The 24,478-nt window shown below is 39.6% G+C and overlaps 1 protein-coding gene and 1 long non-coding RNA gene across 5 annotated transcripts; both read left to right on the forward strand.

The window, feature by feature from the left end:
* Positions 1-1,401: 1,401 nt before the first annotated feature.
* Positions 1,402-15,467, forward strand: znf362a (zinc finger protein 362a). 3 transcript variants are annotated; one of them, XM_017408829.3, is made up of 9 exons: positions 1,402-1,722; positions 4,774-4,837; positions 7,704-7,944; positions 8,067-8,192; positions 10,391-10,718; positions 11,940-12,164; positions 12,652-12,730; positions 14,127-14,285; positions 14,396-15,467. In XM_017408829.3, exons 2-9 carry the CDS (start codon positions 4,775-4,777, stop codon positions 14,513-14,515), a joined length of 1,341 nt encoding a protein of 446 aa, XP_017264318.1. In that variant the 5' UTR covers positions 1,402-1,722; position 4,774; the 3' UTR covers positions 14,516-15,467. The 3 variants fall into 3 exon arrangements, with proteins under 3 accessions (XP_017264318.1, XP_017264319.1, XP_017264320.1); XM_017408830.3 differs by having other exon boundaries at positions 7,737-7,944; XM_017408831.3 differs by having other exon boundaries at positions 7,743-7,944.
* Positions 15,468-22,181: 6,714 nt separating this feature from the next.
* Positions 22,182-24,472, forward strand: LOC108231577. Of its 2 annotated transcripts, none has more exons than XR_003038846.2 (4): positions 22,182-22,440; positions 22,674-22,791; positions 24,176-24,245; positions 24,333-24,472. It is a non-coding gene; the product is annotated as an uncharacterized LOC108231577 (long non-coding RNA). The 2 variants fall into 2 exon arrangements; XR_001808410.3 differs by having other exon boundaries at positions 22,182-22,386.
* The last annotated feature ends 6 nt before the right edge of the window (positions 24,473-24,478 follow it).

Consider the following 24,478-nt stretch of genomic DNA (forward strand, 5'->3'; position numbering starts at 1 on the left):
AGGGAAATTTTGTAAAAAAAAATAAAAAAAAATCTCCAGCAATAACACAATTAGTTTTTGAATCTTCGGCTCATGATTTGATTCAAACCTGAGTCTGAATTGTAATTCAGTATATTCAGGATGATTCTTGATTTGGACCCAGAGTGCTAATTTCTATTAGCGGTTAGAGGTCGCTCTATGCAAACATGTAATCTATACAGTTTACTGAGTCACTGTAGTTTAACTAGCTGGACTGATTACATTACAAACACGGTAGGATAAATATTATCAGATGGCTCAGGGCAGTCCGTTTGTAGCAAAACAGGTTATCCAAAAAAACTTGATATTAAATGAAAAATGCTGTTTTGAATGTTGATTTAAATATCAGGGTTGCTGTTCTACTCTTTCTGCAGAAGCCAAGGTTATTTTAAGACATGTCTCCTTCCCTTAGTTTGTGATGTTTTTTATTTTATCATGTTATGGACCCCACAGAGAGGCCCACAGTGGGTTGCCTGAAAAACTTCCCAGGGGTACAAAAGGGCAAAACTGCCGTGTACCCTGCATGGACTATGGTACAAAGGGCCCATTAGGCGGTGTTCCTGTATAAGCTGTGTCCCGAATGAGCCCCTAATTTATCTTACAGCCTGGCTCATTGGGCTGCAGCAGAAAAATGGAAACTGAGTGCAAAAAACTGCTAATATAAGATAAAACGTCGCTACAAACCTTCTAAAATCAACATGCCAAACAGCCAGAAACCTCAGCGGTGATCTGCCTCAAGAATCCACAGGCATGACCGAGATCCACACCTTCACAGGTGCCGGGTTAGGACAATGAAAGTTGTTGCAGCACCACTGCTCGACCAGAGAGGTGGCACAAAGCTTCTCTGCAGGCTTGCCTATATGGTGTAAGCCCATAGGCTCCCCAATCATTTGGGGCCAAAGTAGAACTGATGTGGGTTTCCCCTGCAACACAACAGCTCCTGAGGGGCCACCAGGAGCCATCTTGCTGAATTGTGTCAGATTTTTTTTCCCAGATTATTGAGCAGCTCCTGGTGTGCTCAGTGCCAATAGGTCCTCCCGCCGAGCAGCTGAGCAGTGCCCTCTGCTGACCTCAGCACAGAGCATATTAGCAGCCTGTCATCATGCTGCTGCAGCTGAGAGGATTACTCCTCACATTCAGCACACATGACACACATACAGACTCTCATCCAAATCATAAAAACAAAATGATTATAACAGCTTCAGCTTTTCCTTGGGCAGGATTTAATCAAATCTAAGTCTCTATAATAAACATTAAAAGGGATTTTTTTACATGATTCACCTGGTGAGGGAAGTCGTGCAACAACAATATATTTTATTATAACAGTCCCCTAAAGAAACGCCTTTAACAGAAGCCCCCCCCCTTCATGCTTTGCGCACAGTTTTTGGAAAGCTTCCGCGGAAATGCGCACTTTACAGCATCTGGCACGAAGTCCAGCGTGACAATTAGAAACCAAAAAATGGGTTAAAAATCGCTTTCTCTTTTTTTTTTCTTCCTTTTTTTCCCCTCTCTCTTCTTTTTTTGCACGCAGTGTTTGTGCACCGAGCAGCTCCTCGCCTGTAGCACCCAGAAGTGAACAGCAGGCGACCCGGAAGGTTTGAAGTCTGACTGAAAGCGAGCAGGGGAAAAAAAAGGGGGGAATCGAGTCCGTTTTTATCCTTCCATATTAAAAAAAAAAAAATCCTCCACCTCCGGCTGGTGCAGGTATGTTTGCAAATTCCTCTTTTTTGCTGTTTTCTCAGAGCTGCTCTGCGTCGATTCTCAAATCCTGCAGAACTTGACCTAAAAAAAAAACCAACCCGAGCATTTGGAATGATAAGAAATGTGTTATTTTGTGTTTTGCACATAAAAGCTTTCCGAGCTCCCATCATCATCACCACCATCATCATCATCATCATCTGCTGTGGGCTTTATGGCTCCTGAGCTGCACGGCGCTCAGCAAAGACACGCTTGATTGTTGTAGGAAGTGTCAGATTTTTTTTTTTCTTTCCTCTCTCTCCTCACCAAGCCGGGCTATTCAAACCTGCAAATCAAAGTAAACAATCATTCGATGCAAATGTGCCGCACGCAGCCGCGTTCATCGCCGACATCCGGAGGGGCTTTTTTCTGCCCGGAATATTCAGATCTGCAGAATATGGCGTCCACTGGATATAAAAATAAGACAGAGCTGCCATTTTTGTTTTCCTTTTGTCTGAATTTTTTTAATAAACCGTCTGAGAATGTGGGAGAGGCGGCGGGCAGAGCGCGGCGCTGCGGAGGAGAAATGCGCACACTGATCACAACCTGATCCGCTTCTCTCTTCATTTGTTTTCTTTATTATCTTATATTTAATTCCACTCAGCAGAAAGTTACCATTAACTTTTTTTTGTTTTCAGAGGTGCCACCTTCTTTATTACTAGAAGGAGTCGTTGCGCTGATGAGTTTGGAGCTCAGATAAAGGGATGTGAGCATGTTTTTACTGGGCAGAAAATTAAACTAAACTATGTCAGCAGCTGAATCTGACCATCTTATTGTAACACACTGATTCTCCCCTCATAAGATGAACAACTATGACTAGTTATTCTTGTTTGTTCCTCTAATGTGATGTCAAATACGACCATAAATTATTAGATTGCAGAGAGAAAAAACCTTAAGAAAATATAACCTTTAAAAAAAATGATCAGATGACTTGATCAGTAATGATGGTTGCTTTGTAAATGTTAAAAAAAAAAAACAATAACAACAAGTCACAATGTAAAACCCCTTCTAAAGAATATGGCCTGGCAGTCCTTGAAGGAATGCATATCGCCCGCTGCCTTTCATGCAAGAGTTTGGAATAAAGATAAATTTATCCTAAAGAAAGGATGAGATTTTAGCCTTTTTGGCCAGCAATGTTCCACGTGATCTATTAGCACTTGGAGGAACTGAAGTTTAGCTCAAAATCTGTAAAATTGACTCAGTTAGAGCCATTTTTGTATTTGCTTAGGTCAGCTGGCTGGGGCGGCCATGTTAATTTGGATTGACTCCAAAAAGTTGGTCAGCTGTAGATGTGTGTCCAGTGATGATTTCCTGAAAGTTTCATTAAAATCTGTCAAGTTATCCAAGAGATGTTTTGCTAACAGACAAACGGGGCTGACTTTGAGAGTTATTGCCGAAGTTTTAAGCATAGATCTTGCATGATCCGTTACCCCTCGCAATATGTGTTTGGGATGACTCCAGGCTACTACCACACCAAATCATACCTCCATATCTGCAAAACCGACTGAGTTAGAGCTATTTTTGTGTTTGCTAAGGTCGATTAGCTTTGGCAGCCATCTTGCACCAACAACAGTATCAATCTTCTGATTATTTGCAATATAATATGTAGGGAAACAAACAAACAAAAAAATCAAACGAGGAAAACTCGACAGGTTGCAAGAATGAACCCCAGTGACTGAAAGAATTTTAGAGGCTCTACAAAAAGACAAAAAAAGAGCAAATAACTGAAAATGTTCTTGTTTTCTTTATAAAACTCCCATCGCTGTGATTAGATGCTTTTTCAGAAAGTGACACAGAATGTATAAAAGCAAAGGAACCCCTCCTGAGACAGAAACACCTCCAGGAAGTCAAACTGATCCCCACTGGCATCATTAGAGGAATACTCTGTGAGGTCCGCCGTACACCCGAACCTCTGGATGTATCCGTTTTGTTTCTCTTGGCTCGCGGACGGGGACTGTGTTGTGCTTCTTGCTAAGCCAAACAGACTGAGGAATGGTGCCGTGTGCCAAAGCATGCAAGGCGAAATGTTTGAGAAAGAACTTCATGTAGGGCAGAAAAGAGCAGTTATGGAAAGAAGAAGAAGAAAAAAAAAAACCAGACCCTTAGATCGCAACTTAAACAGCTAGAATCTCATCTTACCTTAAAAATAGGAATGTTTGTCGGCATCTGGTCAAACATCAGATTCCTCCTCAGAATCAGAGCTCATTTGGAAGTTTCTGTGCTCTCATTGTTAAAAATGACAGAACAAATACCGGCTGTGCCACTTCAAGATGAATAGGCTACGGCATGTTTCCATGCAGAGACTTTTGTTAAAGCATTTCTGTGTTCTTGGGACTCTGAACGTGTCAGCGAGGTTAGGACCTTCCCGTTGTTTTCTATCAGGCTCGGCCAGGGGCCCTCCCTCAGTTGAGGAGGCCACAGATTGAATCTAAACCACATCAGCTTCTGTTTTTCACTGATAGCCGGTTCCACAGAGTTCCTCGACTAGTTGTCTCAAAGGCAGCATGCACACCGTTGGCTGAAAATTCAAAAAAAAAAAAAAAAAAAGAAACTACCAGCTATAACTTCATCCACATGAAAACACTGCAAAAAAAACTCAGACATTTTCTCTCTTATCAGCGATGAAGAGGGGGCTCAAAGAACATGGATGGGATGAAGTTTGGGCTAAAGAGGGAAGCTGAAGCAGAATGTCTATGAAAATATGTTGTCACAAGACTGATTATTACATCAGTCAGCTGCTGTTTGGGTGGAGAGCCACGGACACGGCTTTTAACCACACGAACAACAGACCTACACATAAATAAAGACATCACAGCACAGGGGGATGGTGCGCAGAAATGTTGCATCCAAGTAAAATCATATTACACCTGCAGGAAAAGGAAATAAATAAATAAAACAATAATCCAACTTTCGCAGCCTTGCTTCATTTAAAAGCTCACAAGCCCCACGTTACGTTATTGTCCAATATTTTTCTTCCAGAGATACCAGAGCTTCTGATCGTCTGTGTGTTTCTTTCAGGATGGCTGAACCCCGCTTTAACAATCCTTATTTCTGGCCTCCGCCTCCCTCCATGCCTGGTCAGGTGAGCAGCTCTGAGATTCACACTTACAGACATTAACACAGGCGTACAGAATGAGTCTTACCAGAAATATTTCTTGACGTGTTCGTTGAGATTGTCTACAGCCCAAAGGAAAAGTTGGATGGATGAGAGATTCTTTGTTTTATTGGAGTTTAATGAGAAACTACATGCTTTTATATACTGAGCTATGCAAAAGTTTTCATCCCTCTTGGTATGCTCTTTATTTTGTTCCTACACAATCTTGAATGCAAATGGAATTTTAATTTGATTAAAGGAACGATTCTAAAAAAATACTTTAGATTGGTAAAATTAAATGGTGGGGAAAACTTGTATTCTAACAAATATAAAACTGAAAAATGGTGCATATGTATTCATCCCCTAAACTTAAATACTGCATAGAGGCTCCTTTTGCAGCTCTTCCAGCATCAAGTCTCCTCAGGTTGGTCTCCATGATCTTGGTCCATCTAACCTGGAGTTTTGTTCGTTCTTCTCGACCGAACGGCTGCAGCTCCTTCAGGTTGGATGGGTGCCGCTTCTGTCCAACAATCTTTAAATCATCAGAGACTCTCAGTTGGATTCAGGTTTGGGTTTGACTGGGCCATTCCTGGACATTTACCAGTTCCTCCTTAAACCAAGGTGCTGGTGTTGTCCTCGAAGGTCTGAAAGTCTGAGTTTGGTCTCATCTGACCGCAGCACCTTCTTCCACATGTTTGAGGAAGAAATTCCAAACAGTCCAGCTGTTTTCTCCTAGTCCAGACCTGTGCAGCTCATACAGATACTCCCATCTGTGCAGAAGAGCTGCCCCGCTCCATCAGGGTTATCTGTGGCCTCCTGGGTGTTTCTCTCAGTAATGTCCTCATGTTTAGGTGAACGACCCTCTCCTGGCAGGTTTGCTGTAGGAACATCAACTTTCTATTTAACGGTGCCATGTTGGATGTTCAGGTTTTAGAAGTTATGGTTGGGGCCTCAAAGGAAAAGGGACTGAATACTTATGCATGCACCATTTTTCAGTTTTATATTACTTTAATACTAATTGATTTAATCTGGAGTATTTTTGCATAAATATTTGTTTTAATCAAAAAATAAAAAATCAATTAAATTCCAGGTTGTAAGGCAACAAAATAGAAAGATTACCAATATGGATAAATACTTTAACAGGGCAGTAAATGTCTTCTGTTAATCTGCTTATATAGAACAGAAACATGTTCGTCAGCTCTTCGGTCTCCTACAACAAGGGCTATCATGGTAACTTGTTACCAGGTTTCCTGATGCCAAGCTCCTGTAAAGGGTTGTTTCATGATAAAAAGGAAACAAACTGTATTTCAATTTTTAAATTGAAAATGAAACTTTTCTGACCCAAATCCAATGACACAGATAAACTCTTTGTCTTTTCTCAGCTGCTAATCTTAGTATAAAGTATTAAAGCATTTCAAAAAATTAACCATTCTCACTGCAACAAACATACAGTTTTGAAAACATTAACATATAACTACTGGTTTATTGTAAAAAATAAATTTAAAAAAAGAGTCTTCCTTTTAAGTTGGTTAAGCACTTAACCACAACCTAGTTTCCAAAAGATTTGGCATGTAAAATATAATTGAAAACAGATTACAATGACTCTCTATTCAGTTAACCTTTTTATTTATTTATAGAACATTGTAGACATTGCGTCAAATGTTGAAACTAAGATTTATAACTTATATCAGTGTGTCTAAGTCAGGGGTCTCCAATCCTGGTCCTTGAGGGCCACCATCCTTTATGTTTTCCTTGTTTCTCTGCTCCAACACACCTGATTCAGTGGTTAAATCGCCTCTTCTTGTTCTGCAGAAGCCTGTTAATCACCCATTGATTCAAATCAGCTGTGTTGGAGCAGAGAAACAAGTAAAAAATGCAGGATGGTGGCCCTCCAGGACCAGGATTGGAAACCCCTGGTCTAAAGATGGCTAAACTTAGGCATTTATGGTTGTTGTGAAAGCTGATGTTTTTCTTTTTTTACTCGACAACTAAAGGGTCTCAATTATTGTAGTTTTTATATTTTAAGTGGGAGACAGATCTGGACTGCAGGCCAGTTTAGCACCAAGACTTTAGTACTGAGGTGCTTTGCAGAATGAAGTTTGTCTTAATCATCTGTGAGTGAAGCCTTTCTTGAAAATAAAGTAATCTATGGATGCTTAAATCACATCATTTATCTGTTAGCAATAATTGTGTTCCATAAAGATGTGAAATTGGTATCCACCGTCTAATCTGACTCTTATTAAATGTGAAAATTAGTTTTTTTTCCCTGAAAAAAAAAGCAGATTGTCAAATTGCCTTTTTAAGTTTATTCCCTGGTCGATTATTTCTCCCTCAAAGGGACAGTTCAGATCTCTCAAAGTGGGATTCTATAGAAAGGTTAGAAGCAATCAGTATCCTACCTGTTGTTGTCTCTTTGAATTTTGACCAGATTGATGAGCTAATGGGTCTAAGACATAGGTAAGTTACTGCTGCTATTTAAAAAAAAAAAAAGAAAACTTAAATATTTTGTAGCAGTTTATATAAATCTGTTTTATAAACCTTTACAATGCTGTCAGTTTCTCATTACGCAGAAATATTATGCGGGAAGTGACCCAGGCAGCACCAGAAATCCTACAGCTAGAAAAAATAAAGTTTTCGAACAGAACAGGTCCTCGTTTATTTTAAAATGTCACAAACTAATGGTCTAGGAAGAAACCAGATGTTTAGAACCAGCTCCCATCTCTTGAACGTGCCAAAGTTTCAGCTACAATGTCAGGTACGAGCCACTAGAGGGAGCCATCACCCCACAGAGAGACTCTGAACTGTAGTGCTGAAGGCTGTTCTCCTGTCACTAATGTTGTTTCCTGGCTGTCAGCTGGATAATCTAGTCTTGATCAATAAAATCAAGGAGCAGCTGATGGCGGAGAAGATCCGGCCGCCGCATCTGCCTGCCGTTTCGGCCGCTTCCCAGCAGCCTTTGCTCGCCCCCTCCAGCCAGGCTGAAGGAAACCAAAACGGGATGTCCAAAACGCAGCAGATGCCGGCGCTTCACAGTCCCAGCTCCTCTCAGCCTGATATCGCCCTGCACGCCCGCCCTGCATCCAGCTCCGTCACAGGTATCAGTTATTACACACAAAACACACCGATGTGTTAATAACGCTCCATCAATCATAAGATGCAGGTAATCTGTGTAGATTTAGACTTAAACACTCCTTTTTGGGGCTTAATCTTTAAACAGGTCGTATTCTTGGAGATGTAAACTTGAACCTGGATGACAAGGCAACCATAAAAGCCCGGGGATTGTGGGAAGACTGGCATCTACGTCAGCTCATAGACCATCCCTCCAGAACAAATCACGTCTCAGGTGAGCACACACACACTTCTTAGTGTTTCTGTTGTGCAAACAGAGAAACAAAGTGGCTGTCCCACCCCCATCATCAGGGTGTGGGCTTCATTCATCATCAGCTTTACAGACCTGCTGTAGCTGCTGTGCATCATGATCTGCACCAGGTGTGGCCGGTTCATGAGGGCAGCAGGGGTGGAGCCTCATCTAAATAATATAATTACTAAATTAGTTAGCTTGCTGTGTGTTGTTGTAACTGCAGTTATGGGGAGAGACAGGTCAGTAGATTTATCATACCGATCAGAACTGCAGGCAGCTCCGGTAGAGTCTCACTGGGACTGAAATACGTCTGCCACACGGACACATTCTGCTAGTTTTAGCTCACTGATATGACCACTACGAACTCTAGACCTCACACGATCTTATTGGATCGCGTGGATAGCGTGCAGACCTGTTGAGATGAGACGGTGAGACTGAAATTAGAAGATAAATGATGAGTCGTTAGTTTGGAGCAGACAGATCGGACATGAACAGATCACAGAAATTTAAAGCCTGAGGGGAGACAAACAACCAGACAATTTCTCCAACGTGCTCAATCTGTTTTCTGTGTCTACTTAAATATTTAAAAACCCGTGAGCACCGTTTGGTGGCAGCATTACCTTTATTTCACCTGGTCGACATCACGGGTGGTTGTTATCTTGTTTACCCTACAGGATCACTCAGATAATGGGTTTGAATTAACTTGAGTGAAACCCAGATCACAATAAGTTGTCCCGACTGGAAGAAGCTGATTTTATTTGCGAAGGTTTAATGTAAACCTCAGTTAACTTCAGTATTAGGACACAATTCTATTAAAGAAACTTAAACTGAAGTCAGTGTTTAATATTTTAGCAGCCCCTCTTACTCAGTTTTGACTCATCTTTGCAAGTCTGACAAAGGTTCACTTCCTGTACTTGTTTTGTGCACTGTAAAAACATCGATTGTAACCAATAAAATTAATGTAACAATTTGCCCTTATTTTATTTGGGTGGAATATAATCAGTATTTTTGAGTTAAAAGCACCTAAACATATCAGCTACATCACACTTGAACAAACTAGTTAACCTTTAACCAAGTTTAACATTTGCAATTTTCCAATCAATTTAACCAGTTATTAAATTTGTCTTTACTCAATTAAATCAGACAAATTCTTACCAATTAAATATGCTTGTAACTCAATTATTTAATAAGTTTTAACTATGTTTTTGCATCATTATACATAAGTAAATTAGGTAAATTTTAATTAACAGCCATGCTATTTAAATTCAAACCAATTAAAATAAATATAATCCTAATGCTTGGGGAGGACTGAGAGGAATGGGCCACATCTCAGGCAGGCAAATTCAGCTCAAAAGTGATTAGTCATCAATTCTTAGAAAGGTTTGAGCAATTTTCTATAGAATGCTGAGCTTGACAAAGCAGAAAATAAAGGTGTTAACCCCCAACATCCTGAGGAGAGAATTTCTTCATGTGAAAAGTTTGTCTGTGGCTGAAACAATACATTATCGTCAGACAGAAGGTCTTTCTTCTGCAACACAAATAAATGTTGTTTTATGAAACTAATTTAATAGACATTTACATTTACTGTGTGTCTCACATCTGTTCTGTTTAATTAACCTTCAGCAGAGGCGATAATAATTCTAATGGTTCATAATAATCATCTTTTTACTGTACAGGCTCTATGTCAGGTTATTTTACTTTTTTCATTGTGTTAGCTTACATTTGAAAGTTAAAATAGATGTTTGTGGGATCATTAACTCAGCCTAATAAGAAGTTTAACTAAAAATATAACTAAAAAACAAAACAAAACCACTTGATCAGTTTTGGAACAGTTACAGTCTCGGCAGGTTTGACATGTTTATTCCTCACAGCAGAATAATTCAGTCAGTTTTACAGATAGATGTGCTAAATGTTAATGTGGTAGTAGCTGAGAGTCGTTCTCAGCACGTTGTCTGAGCGTGACGTGTTGCTGTACTGCATAGGTTTGACCATCACAGCTACAACTTCATCATTTATCAACACAAGATGATCTTTCTGGCGTGAAAGCCAGCAGAGGATTCCTTCAAGAAATGCTCAGCCTTAAAGCATTCAAAACAAACTCCTCCCAAGACAAATTTAGTAAACCGAGATAGATGAAAATGAATATGTTAAGTAACATTTTTCACTTTTGCGCCCATCAGGTGTGGCTCTTGCATCTAGGACAGGAAACCTCAGCACGTCGGAGATCATAACCCCCACAACGCCCACCTCCAGCAGCCACAGCCGGCTGGGTGGAGCCCCCACCCCGCACCTGCTCTCAGGGTTAGCCAGCGGCCACGGGATCGAGCCCGGGAAAAGCAACGGCGGCCTGGTGGGACTCCTCGGGCCCCCTCCGAAGGTGGAACGAGGGCGCAAGAAGATCAAGGCCGAGAACGGCTCGTCCCTGCTGGTGGTGCCCTACCCGATCCTCGCCTCGGGAAACGAGCAGTCCTGTGTCACCATCACCACTAAGCAAGGGAAAACCTACAGGTAGGGAAAAAAAAAAAAAAAACTCTGGGGTGATGTGCATTTCTTCAAGGATTGCCAGGCCTTCAGTTTGAATATGAGTAATTTCCAAAAGAGCAGTTGAGTTCAGACAAGTTCAAAATCAACTACAAAATGAAAATCGAACCATAATATGAGCCAACAGGTGAGGTTGACAGAACGGATAGATACAGAATACAAAAAAAAGGTAACGAGTGACAGAAAAAAAGGTGAGCAAAGGATGGAGCAAACACAGCTGTGAGGGTAAACAAACAAAACCTTTTGATTTGAACGTCAAACTCAAGGATAACCGCTGCGTGTCTGTTATGGTCTCTCATGTATAGATTGTTACAGATGCGAAGCAGAAGCGGCCGTTAAACTGAATGTGCAGCGATCCGAGGTCAAAGTGTTGGAGCACGCCTCTCCTTTAACACACACTTTAACTTGTGCTCAAGATTGTGTCAACACTCTGTCTTAGTGGCACGTTTACCTACATGAGTCATTTCCAATTAATCGAACCGTAGACAGACAGAGTTCATCCCAAACTGCTGCTCATTTCTTTTTACTTACAAAGGGCTCAGTGTGAAGGCAGTCCTTTAAGCTGCCTTTTGAGAATCTTTCTCCAGAGTTATGAACAAGAAAAATGTACATTTTATGTTGTTTTATTTCTTTTCTCAGTTCCCATTGTGTACAGAATATCAGTGGTCTGAGGGGAGCTGGACAGACTTTTATCAAAAACCAGAGAAAGCAGTTAAAAACTTAGGAATTGTTCTAGTTATGTTTTAATTTACAAATTATCAACATTATCAGCAAACGATTAATCTCAGATCCAGGGAATAATAAGTAATGAGACATTTATTGATCGACAGTTGGGAACATTTTGCTGTTCGTATGGAGACATTTGACAATTCTTGACAGTTTTCTTTGCAGTGACATTAAATAAACTCTTGTTTCAGTGTTTAGTGCTCCATAAGAAATTACACTGAAGGATTTCGCTAATATTAGGTTATAGTTACAGATCGTTTAAGTCAAACCATTAAAAAAAAATGTCATCAGCTACTCTTAGACCTTTTTATATCATACTACTTTGTAATTCACCCTGACTCTTATTTAATGAGTTGCATTATCGAAAAAAGTAGTTGCAACGTGTTTGTTTCTAGGGCTTCATCAAAGGTGCATTCTGGTTGATTTTATACTCCCGTCTGTGTCTCTGTTCCCCCCTCACAGGTGTAAAGTTTGCCCGCTGACCTTCTTCTCCAAGTCCGACATGCAGATTCACTCCAAAACGCACACGGAGGCGAAGGCTCACAAGTGTCCTCACTGCACCAAGACCTTTGCCAACGCCGCCTACCTGGCCCAGCATCTGCGCATCCACCTGGGCATCAAGCCGTACCGCTGCTCCTACTGCGAGAGATGCTTTCGCCAGCTGTCCCACGTGCAGCAGCACACCAGGTCTGACCTTTGACATCGGCACGGCAGCGGCATTTGTTTTCCGCCGTGACGAGCTAAGACTGATTCAATCTACTGCAGCAACACCCTATAATTTCATGTTTCATAACGAGCACCTCTAAGCTAAGAAAATCGGATTGCCCAACACCATACGTACCTATGTATTTACAGAGGAGGTGTGTCAAAACTTGACTTTAAGCCCGTGCAGCAAAGTTTGCTTCTTTTTTTTATTCTGAGAAAGGAAAGAAATGATTTCACTTGATAAATCCTACAGTATGCATGATTACAAAGCCTTTATGTCTGGGTTGTGATAAAATTAGAAATGAAAAAGAAACTTTATGCTGCAAACGAAGTAAAGGAACAAACTGCCTTGCTGTGTTTGTGAATTTAGTGCAGAAATATGTTTTGTGGCTGCAGCTCGTCGTGTGGTTAGGTTGTGTTTCAGCTTCCTTTCTGACTTGTTTGAGCTGACTCACTTGGCTTGTTGCAGAATCCACACGGGCGAACGACCCTATAGATGTGCCCATCCGGGATGTGAAAAAGCTTTTACCCAGCTGTCTAATTTGCAGGTAAACATGATCTGTTTTCTTTGCCCTCTGCGTCTTTTAGGAGATTATCACTGAGGAATGAATGGGCTGACAAAGTTAACTGTGCCCGAAGGGTGTTTAAAACCGCTATAGTTAAGATTGCTTTCCTTTAACCTGACAAGATAATTATCAGTAGTCTTAAACTGAACACAACACCTGGCCAAAGACTTTATGATTGATATTTCAGAATTAAAATAAATGAGGGGGGAATCACTTTTTCCTGATTAAAACCCAGAAAACAAAATGATGATGATGATCATAACAATCATTTTCATTCAAGTTCTCAAAGTTAACTTCGCCTTGTACTAAAGGATAGATCAGAAGTGGGGTTCTATGGAAATAATTTGAATATCTAATATCTTACCTGTTGTAGGTAGCTTTTGAACAACCCCAGTTTGGAAAAAAAAAGTTTAATTCTGACCAAACTGATGAGCTAACAACTAGTCCAAGTGCGGTAAAAGGGTTTACTGCCAACTTGAAACAACTTTAGCCTTAAAAAAGTCATGGCGGTTCATGCCAACAGTTTAATTTTAAAACCTTTACATTGTTTTGCATTAAATTGTTATTTACAAAAGACTAGCAGCAGCTAATTGCAGTGCTTCCTGCAGGAACATCATATTTCCTTTCACCAAAGGACAGTGTCATAGAAATGTACCTTGTGTGAAATGTGTGGCTGTGTTGGAGAGAATATAAAATCCCTCCTGTGAGTTCCGGGTCTGCCACCGGGGTCTCCTCCCAGTGGGACGTGCCTGAAAGACCTCCAGAGGGAGGCATACAGGAAGCATCCTAATCAAATGAGTCCAGCCTCCATACAGAGGAAGCTCATTTCAGCCGCTTGTGTCCGTGATTTTGTTCTTTCAGTCATGATCCATGCCTTCGTGACCGTAAGTGAGGGCTGGAATACAGGCAGACCGGTAAATCGAGAGCTTTGCCTTCTTCCTTTCGCTATGATGGACTGGAGCAGCGTCCTCATTTTTACAGACAAAGCCCCAGTCTGGTCTGGTCGTCCCCGACCCAGTGGAGTACTTTCACCGTATCAAGTTTAAAGTTTAAAATCTGTGATGTAACAAATAGCACATATTTCATTTCTGATTTAAATTGTCAGATTTATTTCCCCCCCTGTATTGTGTTTTCACATTTTCGCCTGCTGACTTCAGATGACAGGTGGTTGTTGTAAATTGTCTCGAAGAAATATCAAACATAGTACATGATACAAAGTCTGGTCATAAAAACCTTTGGTTAACAGATGGTTAATGTTGGTGCCCATTATGAAAGGCTTTGGTTGGTTGAACCTGCTGACCCAGGATACTGTGTGTGTTGAGCTCGACTCTGAGAACGCGCTGATGGCCTCATAATCTGTTTGTTTTCTTTTCAAAAGTCCCATCAGAGGCAGCACAACAAGGACAAGCCCTTCAAATGCTCCAACTGTTACCGTGCCTATTCAGACTCGGCCTCGCTGCAGATCCACCTGTCTGCGCACGCCATCAAGAACGCCAAGGCCTTCTGCTGCAGCATGTGTGGCCGCGCTTACACCTCAGTGAGTTTGTCCGCTCTTGTTTTTTTTTTTTGTTTTTTTCTGTTCGCCGAACTGGGCTGCGACAGTGGATCGTAAAGATTTTGGTTTTTTTTTTCTCTTGTTCTTTCCAGGAAACATACCTTATGAAGCACATGTCCAAACACGCCATGGTGGAGCATGTCGTGTCCCATCATTCCCCACTGCACAGGACTGACTCTCCCACCATTCCTATACGGATCTCCCTCATCTGAGCCGCGCGGCCCAACTCCCGCCCCTCCTCCCGGACTCTGAAGAACCATTTCATTCAGATATTCATTTCAAAATCTCGCCAGCGTTTAGAGAAGAGGCGCTCCCGTCGACGGCGGCATCCTTCATCTCTTTCTTGCTGAACAGAGAGTATTAACGGGATCATCCAAACATGATTTCAGCACTTTCAGGCCTGAGACTGACAGGCCGAGTATTTTCTTTTTTTTTTGTATGTGACTTGACTGAAAACATAGTATTGCTCCAGGCAGCTACAGAGAAGTTCTTTTTAAACTTTTACAGATCACTTAGTCTTTTTTATACACTCCTTTACTTTCTCCCCTCGAGTCTTGGCAAAAAGTTGTATTGCCGCCATTAGTCTTCCATTATCAGACTTAACTTGAAGATGTAGGCGTGTGTATTCATCCGTGTCGTATCATTTCTTTTGTTCATGTTTGTGAGGTTTTATTAATTGCATGGCACAAACGCACACATTCTTTGTTAACATTTTTGTTCTTGTAATTTCCATGGTTTCCTTAAACTTATTTTACAGCTAAACTGAGATAAATAGTAGAGCGATCTGAAAAACTTGATGACTTTTTCGAACAGATTTGAAGGAAATCCCGAAGAAAACGTCCAAAGATAGTTGAAACGCACCACATTCTTTTATTGTTTTAAAGCTATCAGTAGATGTATTATTTTGTGAAAACATATTTTGTGTTTTTTTTATTTTTTTGACACTGTCTTGTTTTAAGGTGACGACAATGGAGCAGCTTAAATGTTCCACTTTTAACTCAAATTGTTTCACATCAGAGGTGGATTTTATGAACATGGTGCAGACTTCGTTGCTGCATAAATGTCACCAAGCAACAAAAGTCAAAAAGAGTGAAAAAAAAAAACAAAACCAAACAAACAAGAAGTTTCACAGTTGCTATAAAAGCTGTTCCTGAAAACACTGCAGACTAAACCTTTTTTGATTGGCCGTACATTTATTTCTAAAAGAAGTCAGATGAGAAAAGTACAAAGCTATTTAAAAAACGTCCTCACTCAAGCAAACCGTCAGGTTGTACCGCTTCCTGTACTTCTGCACGTAAAAGGCACTCATACTAGACGGCCTTAACATCTTCCGTGTTGCAAAATGTGCTGCAAACCAAACTTGTTGCAACTGACAGTTTTTTTTTAAAACCAGCTTTCAGCTGACTACTTCAGAAAATATAACTTCTCATAAATTCCCCATACAGCCACCCCCACCCCTTGCAAACCAAAGTTATGAAGAAAACTCTCACACATTCTGTTAGCGGTCAGAGTATGACTACTGAGTTGTAGCCATTTAGTGTTTGCTGAAACTGATTACCCGTGGCAGCCATCTTGAATTGTTAATCAGTTGTAGATGCACAATCAGTGATCCCTTTCTGAGAGTTTCCCTGAAATCCATCGGCTGGGTCATGAAATATTTTGCTAACAGAAAGACGAATGCACAAACACACACGTATACAGATACAGGCAGTTACATGATCACCTGCCTTTCATGGCAGCAGGCGGTAACTATATTTAAGCAAATTCAAGTTGTCCCATTTATGACTTAATCAATCTTACATTTTATTTTCCTTTTAAAACTTCAGCTTGAGTGTTGTTACGATAGAAAATACAAACCAAAAGAGAAAATCAAACTTTTTATTTTTAATCTGAACAGCTGCAGGAGAGCAGACCGAGCCGAAGCAGCGTGTGATATTCTCTGAACTGAAACGAGGCTGAGAAATAAAACTCAAAGGGATCGTTTGGATTATTTGACGTGGGGTTCTGTGGAGCAGCTGTCAGTAGTTAGTATCTTACCTGTAGTAGAAGTCTTTGTAGAAACAGGAGTCAGGCTAAATTCTAGTCAGACTGGTGCCTTTTCTTTTTTTTTTTTTTAATATTGAACCCCCTTACATGTTATTTTACTCACTTTAACTATTTATTTACAGTGAAATGATTTATTTATTTTCTCTGTTTAAGACCTTAAAGCTCCCAAACATTCACAACCTGTTTTAGAACATTTTAGCTTATAAATATATAAAGTGTCACTTTTATGTGTTATGTATTTTAGTGTCGACCTTATTCATAAGCACTGTTTTAGCTTGTTTAAATATGTTAAAAAGTTCTCAGTGTAATTTGAGAGGAATTGTTTTTCCATCACTGTGCGTTTCGGTTTTTTAAAAGTTACATTATGGTCACTGTTGAAGCGTTTCACTATGATGCCAAATATACCCTCAAACATATAAAGCCACTCGACAAATTAACCTAAATTCTGGCTATAAATGAGGGAGCTCGAGGATTAAAGAGCGGCTTTACGTGTAAGACAAAAAGGTGTTTTTTTTTCCTTTAAAATTCTGTTCAAACAGTAAATTACTCACATTTATACAGCTGTGTGTATGTGAGTGGGTGTTAATGTGGAAACAAATCATGTTTAATGATCAGACGCCATCATGGTGGCTCTTTAATCACAAAGAAGGATTTTCATGAAAGGCCTTTAAAGACAGAAACCACTGAATTGTGTAATAACAGAATCCACCATGAGCATCAAAGAGAAAGTGTTGATTATGATTGTTTTGTTGATTCATGAATTTATATTTATCTCAGCCTTAACTTTACTACAACTCCTTTATTAATTTATTTAATTACCATTTGCCTTTTCTGCCAGAGCATGTTAAATACTGTAAATAAACTATTAAATGTTAATCAATTTATAACAAAATCTTACGGTTCTTTTCTGGCTTCATAACAAGAATGACACAAGTGAGGGAAGGGGTATTTATTAAGACATTAAAAAGGTCCTTCTATGAAAGATGGCATATTGGCCGGCGCCTTTAGTCCCAGAGTTTTAGACTGAGGTCATCTCATGATGAGAAGGAGCAGAGTTTAGTGTTAGAGTCAGAGTACATGTTTGGGATGACTCTCAGCTACTACCACATAAGCTTTAGCTCATAATTAGCAAAACTGGCCGAATTTAAACCATTTCTGTGTTGGTCGACTAGCTGTAGTGACCATCTTGATTTGGTTGATTTGGGTGAACTTAATACCCATAAAACTGGCTCAGTTGTTGCCATTTCTGTGTTTCCTATAGTCAGTTGGCTGTGGCGGCCATCTTGAACTGGATTGCCTCCAAGAAGTTATTTAATTGTAGACGAACACCCGATGACTATTTTCTGCGAGTTTCATTAAAATCCATTCACTGGTTCTTGAGATACTTTGCTAGCTCTGCAAACAAATGAACACACTCACACACGCACACACACACACACCAACAAGGACATCATCGCCCGCCACAGAAGGCAAAAAGACCCTAAATGCAGAAGACATTTATGTGTAATGACAACAAAGTCAAGTAATAAGCAGCACAGATTGTAGTAAATCCAACACTTCCTCATTAAAGTCTGCTGGTCGGGATGAAGCTCATCTGAGGAAGACAAGATATCAGGATGCTCTATGAGGAAAAAAAAAACCAAAACAAAACAATGGGGGGCATTGTGAGGCTTCACTACAAGGAGTTAATAAATGACCTAACCTTTGACCACTAATCTTAATATCCTTATCAAATATGCCCCCCTCAGGAGATGGTATTCTCTGATTACAGTAGCTTTTTCAGCAAGATAATACATAAGCAGAAACAGTTCAAGTATGGCTTCAGGAGGAAAAAAAAAAATTCAAATATTAATCCAGTGCAGCATCTTTAGGATGTGATACACAGACAGACGTGATGCACGGAGGCTCAAATGGAAACTTAAAGGCTTGGTTTCTGGTTGATTGGTGTCAGACAGGAGAGCAGAGGTCTAATGAAATCCTCTTTGGCTGCAAAAAGAGTCAATTTTAAATCAGTAATCACCATCTGCACCTCCTGAATGTCCACGTACTTCCTCCCAGTTTCTGTGTTTTTGTTGTTGTTGGGCTTTTTTTAAGTCAGTGTGGTGCTAAAAGTAAGCAGCTGTGAGATTTTATTTGTTTGACCTTTGAAATGTGCAGGTAGTTGTTCACAGAAAGCAAATGAGATGCCCAATATGGTCTTTCCATCTGAACTGCCTTCGCTCCGAAGCAGGAAACGTGAAACCTTGTGCAACAAGCAAATGTTTTCTAAGTCGCCAGGACTGGACACTTTTATCATTTAGTGTTGATTTGAAACCAAAATTTTAAAAAAGAAAATAAAATTGTGCATTGTTTTAAAAAACAAAGAAACTGGATGCTTTTAAAGTATTCCCACACTTTATTGCACACTGTGTTTGAATGAGGAGAAACTCACTCAAGCAAAACTTTATTACAACCTTTCCAAGACAGAAAATTTGCTATAAATAAATAGGAAATACTTCCAAACACCAACTCCAGTACAAAATGACGAGAGCAATGCTCCATTTGTTAGTTTTCCTATCTGTTTCCGAACTGTAGCCTTTGGCATCTGCAGTTTTTAGTGTTTTTTCACAAGTCAAACCACAGATTGTGTCAATAAATTAGCTGTCGGCTCGAAGCCAAAGGGCAGCAGGTATGTTGTTTAATATTTGACTTTGTCGAGGAGGTCATGTTTTTGGTAGTGTTGGTTGGTTTGTCTGTCTGTCTGTTTGCGAGATTACTTAAAAACTAACGAACAGATTTTGATGACATTTTCAGGACATGTTGATATTGTCACAGGGAAGCGTTGAATAAATGTTGGTGGTGATCCACCTTGGCCTTGGCTGAGGGTTGCACTCTCCGAGTGCTTCTCGTTAAAGTTTTATGTTCTGCCCTGTTCAAACTTTGTACTTAAACTCAGTGATATGGTCCTGCCGCAGTACTTAAATTGTACTTTTACCGAACCAGTTTAATCAAATTTGTTTTACATTTACAATTTTGTGTTCCTCTGACATGTGGGCTCAGAATCACTCTCATCTTAAAATCCATTTCTTGTGCATGTTTTGGAGCTCTGCTACCTCAAAGTAATCCTTATCTCTTACCCATCAGTGCAATCTTCTTTTCTTATTGGCTCTAAATGCACAGGCCATGTCTTTCTCTTCTTGTTTGTTTGGATTCTTAGCTTTTTGTGTGCGTCTGGTTCTGCTGTCTTTGTGTTCCCTGCCCTCTGTAACTCTGTTAACTTCATGAATGTTTTTGTCCATTGTGAGTAATTGGGTATTTAAAAAGTAGTTTCCTGTTCATACATGCTGATTTTAAAATCCCCTAGGCAAAACGACAAAGGTTTATTACACCTGATTACATATTGGACAATGAGAACGAGAGGGCTTGACTTGCTCAGTTAATCATTTATTTTTTTTTTTTCTTCTTCTCAGTAGCTGCTCTGTCCTTGTGGAGATCATGAAAGGGACAGACTGAGCCTCAAGTCAGACATTTTTTTAAATGACCTTGATAGTTCAGGTTTTCTGACGGCCTTCCAGGTGTATTTTTTAAACTTCAGCAACATTTTTTCCTTATTCTCTGACCACTACCTGACTGTTTCTTAGGGGAACATTTTTATTTTGTTTGGCCACTTAACTTTGAATCACTCAGGCATAAAAACAATGCTAACAGGGAATGTCCCATTAAATCTCCCACACGCCTAAACTCATAGGGCCCAGCTAAAGACGTGTGACCCTGAACACAGGAAGCTAGAAAACCAGGAATAAACCATGTTGTGTTGTTAAACAAAACAACAGAACGGAGAACCAGGAGTATAAATAGGCTGTGAGCTGATGAGCAGGCGGAGCTGAAAGCTGGAATGACTGAAACAGGAAATAAGCGAATATCAGAACCTCAAACAACAAGGGAAAAAAATGATAAAATCACAAATAACTAAACATCAAACAAAACCCTCCAAATCATGACACTGTTGCTTGCAACAAAAACAAAATTTGTTTATTTTTCTTAAAGTAAATCTAAAAAACAAAGTACCATTGATAACACAATCGGACCCAATAAACAGTATTTTAGTACCGACAAAACACAACTGGGACATTGTGTAAAACATAAATAAAAACAGAAAGCAATGATTTACAAATTTTATAAACTACTGACATGTTTACGATGGTACATCGCACATATATCAAATGTTTAAACCGACAAATTGTGATTTTTTTTTTCATTTTTATTTTGAATTATTTTGTACTTTTGAATTTTATGGCAGCAACATATCTAAAAAAAAAAAGAAAGTTAGAACAGGGGCGACACAAGGCTGTGAAAGTAAATGGTGCAAATAAGAAACAGCCAGAGGAGCATTTTGCAACTAATCAGGTCAGTCAAAGGATCGGGTGTAAAAAGGTTCACTAATTTGCTAAAAAATAAAAAATAAAATAAAAAAAGTTTCAGATTAATGTTTCTCAACAGAAAATAATGAACACTTTGAATATCTCTTCATTTACAGTTCATAATATCATCAAAACATTTCAAGAATTTGGAGAAATCTGTGTACAAAAGACATTCAACCAAGGATGTTTGGGGTCACAAAGAGTTGTTGTTTCGGTCAGAAACTAAAAGGTTTGGGAACCACTGATCTAAGTTTGAGTTCACTCCAAAGATTTCCTGCTTAAAAATGAGAAATAAATACTTGATTCAAGAAGATATGAACTAAAAACCAGGGAAATCTGCCAGTGCAGTTAAAAAGTGTACTCTTAAGATTTCTTTAAAAACAAAAAACACTATAAAAGGGATTTATGTCTTAAAGTAAATGTCAAATGACTAACTTTAAGAATAATACAGTATATGGTAAAAAAAATAGACTTGCTTGTAATCTTTTCATTTTTTTCATTAAGTAAAATTATTCTTCTGACCATTGATTTGACCTTATTTTCACATGTTTCATTTTTGTTTGGTTGATTTTTTTCATTTTCTCGTAATACTGCTTTAAAATCCAAGGTTCTGCTGATGCACAGGTGACGAGATGATACAATCACTCTCTGAATTCTGGGTAAACCGAAGCCAACTCCAGTTACTGGTCTGACTTGTTCTTTTTTCTTTGTTGTTCAAGGGCACTGCAACCCACCATGCAACTGACACTAAAAGACTGACTGACTCTTTCCGATGTGTGTGTGTGTGTGTGTGTGTGGGCTTGAAAAGCACCAGCTGTACATGCATTTATTTTAAGACATCATTTATATGAGCAGAAACCGAGTATGGCTTAAAGAGAGGATTCGTAGATATTTTAATTTCTTTAATAAGCTCTTCATCGATGAAGTTCTGCTCGACACCGGAGTCCACTAATGCCTACAACTTGAGATTTGTGATGTCTTCCTGTGGCTCTCTCCTATAGTTGCTCAGACGATGCGTTAACAAAACCACTCTTTAATGCAGGTTCATCTCGCCTGATCACTCACAGAAAAATCAGCAAAAGAACAATCGTCCAACTCTTAAAGTTTGAAGACATGGAGCTGCGTCATCTTCTTGCAGAGGAGGGTCAAAAACCTTTCAGAGCTCTGAGATAAACGTATCGAAAGGAAGATTTTCTACAAGGCGAGGAGTTCGTAATGCTTGGCCTTTTAAGGAGGCAATCAGAAAAGAGATCTTTGAGTTAGCGTTAGTCAAAGTTCTGGGAGAACAATTGAAAATAAAAAAAAATGCAAACTAAAAAGTCTCACAACAATGGAAGTCACCGTCATAAGGCTTCCAGGAGGAGTGAATCATCAGCTGTGGGGAGGAGCTGAGACTGGAATCTGTGGAAAAGGTTGGAAAATAGTGAACATCTGATCCATCTGATTCATGAGGATGTTACCAAGCTGCACTAGACGTCGATGGGTGGCTTGTTGTTCCCTTAAACCTTGTAGAAGACTGATCATTTTATTTTCAGCTTGCTTTAGTATCAAAAAGTCTGTTGCTTTTGGTCACTATGTTTGGATAACCCTAGGAATGGAGAAAAAGACAAGGTGGAAAATGACTCCTGCGAGAGGAGGTGTGTTGCTGTCTCTTTTTCTGCAGAAAGTTTTTCATGTTTCTTCTCTTGCAGGTAGGCAAGCACTCAGTTACAGCTTGAGGTTTCAAAGAAACAGGCTAATAGCGGGGATAGTTAGCACAATTTTGACTTGTGACAATTCCAACATGCGCCGACAAGAGACTTGTTTCTGTGTAAAGTGAGGAGAGGTGGGCAGGTTCTATAAAGGCCCTTGAGTGATAATTCAGAGCAAAGGACAGACAGCTATAGGTGCTTTTCTTCTGAAAGCCACTCCCTTCTTTTTTCAGACTTCTTTACTGTGAAACAGAGCAGCTATACAGCCATAGGTGTGTCTCTTTGCACCGTCCACATAAACTTATACCCTGAGGAGCTGTATGGATACTTCAGGATTAAATATACTTACAGGTAGGTGAACAATGTTTTATTCAAATTATTGATAAACATAGAAGGGGTGGGGGCTGGGATTGACCTGTTTGTTAATCTCAACTAAGTCATGAGAAAACAGACTTGTTAGAATTAAGTTTAATGTTTATTACTACATGTCATTTGCAAAACTTTATTTTTTATTTCACAACATTCCGAAATGATACAACATACAAAAAATAGTTTCCTCCCATTACTTACTAAAATGTTACAATACCTCTTGTTTCTATGAGATACAACTTTCCGTTTTTCCTGAGCCTATCAAATAAAAGCTAAATAAAAACTGATGAAAAAGGGATTGAAAAATTTAGAGGTGTTGCCTTTTGTTTTTTCTTTCTTTCTCTTGCTTATTACTACATTCAACTATATTTTCACAGCAGCAATGTTGTGAAATCCTAACCCAAAGCTCAACTGTCACTTCCCAGGCTCTCTTAAACTTCTTGGTTACGAATCAGGGAAACCCCCCAAGAGCAGAAACCTCCGCCAAGTTCGTAGGGTCACTGTCTGCTTGGAGTCCTTTAAAAAAATCAGCCTTATTATTGACGATTTCTGCGGAGAGGATTCAACTTCTGTTGTTTTGTTCAGCTTTGGGCACTCTGTTTACCACTTTGAAACCATATTTTACCGGCTTTTTTGTATCTCTTTATCTGCTCTGACACAGAATTTCTTAGCTTGAGATAAATCCATCGTATCTGTTTTGCCGAGCCACAGTGATCCCTCCTCTTCAACAGCCTGAGCAACACCTGCTCTTTTTCAGCTCACTTTGAGTCATTAAACTCCTCCAGTACCAGAAACAATCAAGTCACCACAGCATAATACAGCCTCTGCTGTGTTTTGCTGCTTGGCAAATATAAGTATATATATATATATATATATATATTTTATTATTATTATTATTATTATTATTATTATTATGCCTGTAAACAAGCATACTGTTGCCAAAGATCCCCACTTTAGCTGCTTTGTTCATAGAACATGTTTTCAGAAAATCTACGGCTCATCCTCCCTTGACCTTTGCACATTGAAGTTCACACTGATACGATTCCAGATCATTTAAGTGCGTTTTGTCCTGCTGTTCTCACCCGGTGCAACAACTTTTGCAGAGTTTCTTCTTGGCGCTACACCCCGTGGTGTTATCTGTGACACTTTGTGAGTCAGAGACATTTGGTATGAAGGTGGTTTCAGGGTCTTTTGTGGTTGTTGTGCAGCATTTGGAGCTGTTTCTGATACTCTCCAGGAGCTACTGAACTAATTTAAATGGACAGAAATGTGCCAATAATTGTATTTTAGGTACATTTGTTGTTTATAGTGAGAGTTGTGTACATTGTAACTAACAAAACCCCTTTTTCCCCCATTTTTCCTTGAGGTATCACATGGTTCTTTAATCTCCGTCTGTCATCAGGTTTTGACAAAGTTAATGACTGACCAACAATGAGGTATAATCCTGTCTGCAGCGTTTTGTTCTTGCATGTTTTTATTGATCTTTCGGCATTTGTAATTGAAACTTAGACTTTCTCTTCCAGGAGGTTCGTTCAGAGGATGAAGAATATCTTGAAATGTACGCTTTGCTTTCCAGTCGTGTTCTGCCTCCTTTATTTCTCAATTCCGACTGTGCGGTGAGTGCTAACGTTAACATGTCTATAAATTACACAGATGTCTCATAATTTAA

This window comes from Kryptolebias marmoratus, linkage group LG4, assembly GCF_001649575.2.
Source record: "Kryptolebias marmoratus isolate JLee-2015 linkage group LG4, ASM164957v2, whole genome shotgun sequence".
Lineage (NCBI taxonomy): Eukaryota > Metazoa > Chordata > Actinopteri > Cyprinodontiformes > Rivulidae > Kryptolebias > Kryptolebias marmoratus.

Coding starts and splice junctions, on each gene's coding strand:
- znf362a (XM_017408829.3), top strand. CDS start 4,775: ATGGCTGAACCCCGCTTTAACAATCCTTATTTCTGGCCTCCGCCTCCC. Junction 10,719..11,939: donor AAGCAAGGGAAAACCTACAG/GTAGGGAAAAAA, acceptor CCCCCCTCACAG/GTGTAAAGTTTGCCCGCTGA. Junction 12,731..14,126: donor CCCAGCTGTCTAATTTGCAG/GTAAACATGATC, acceptor TCTTTTCAAAAG/TCCCATCAGAGGCAGCACAA.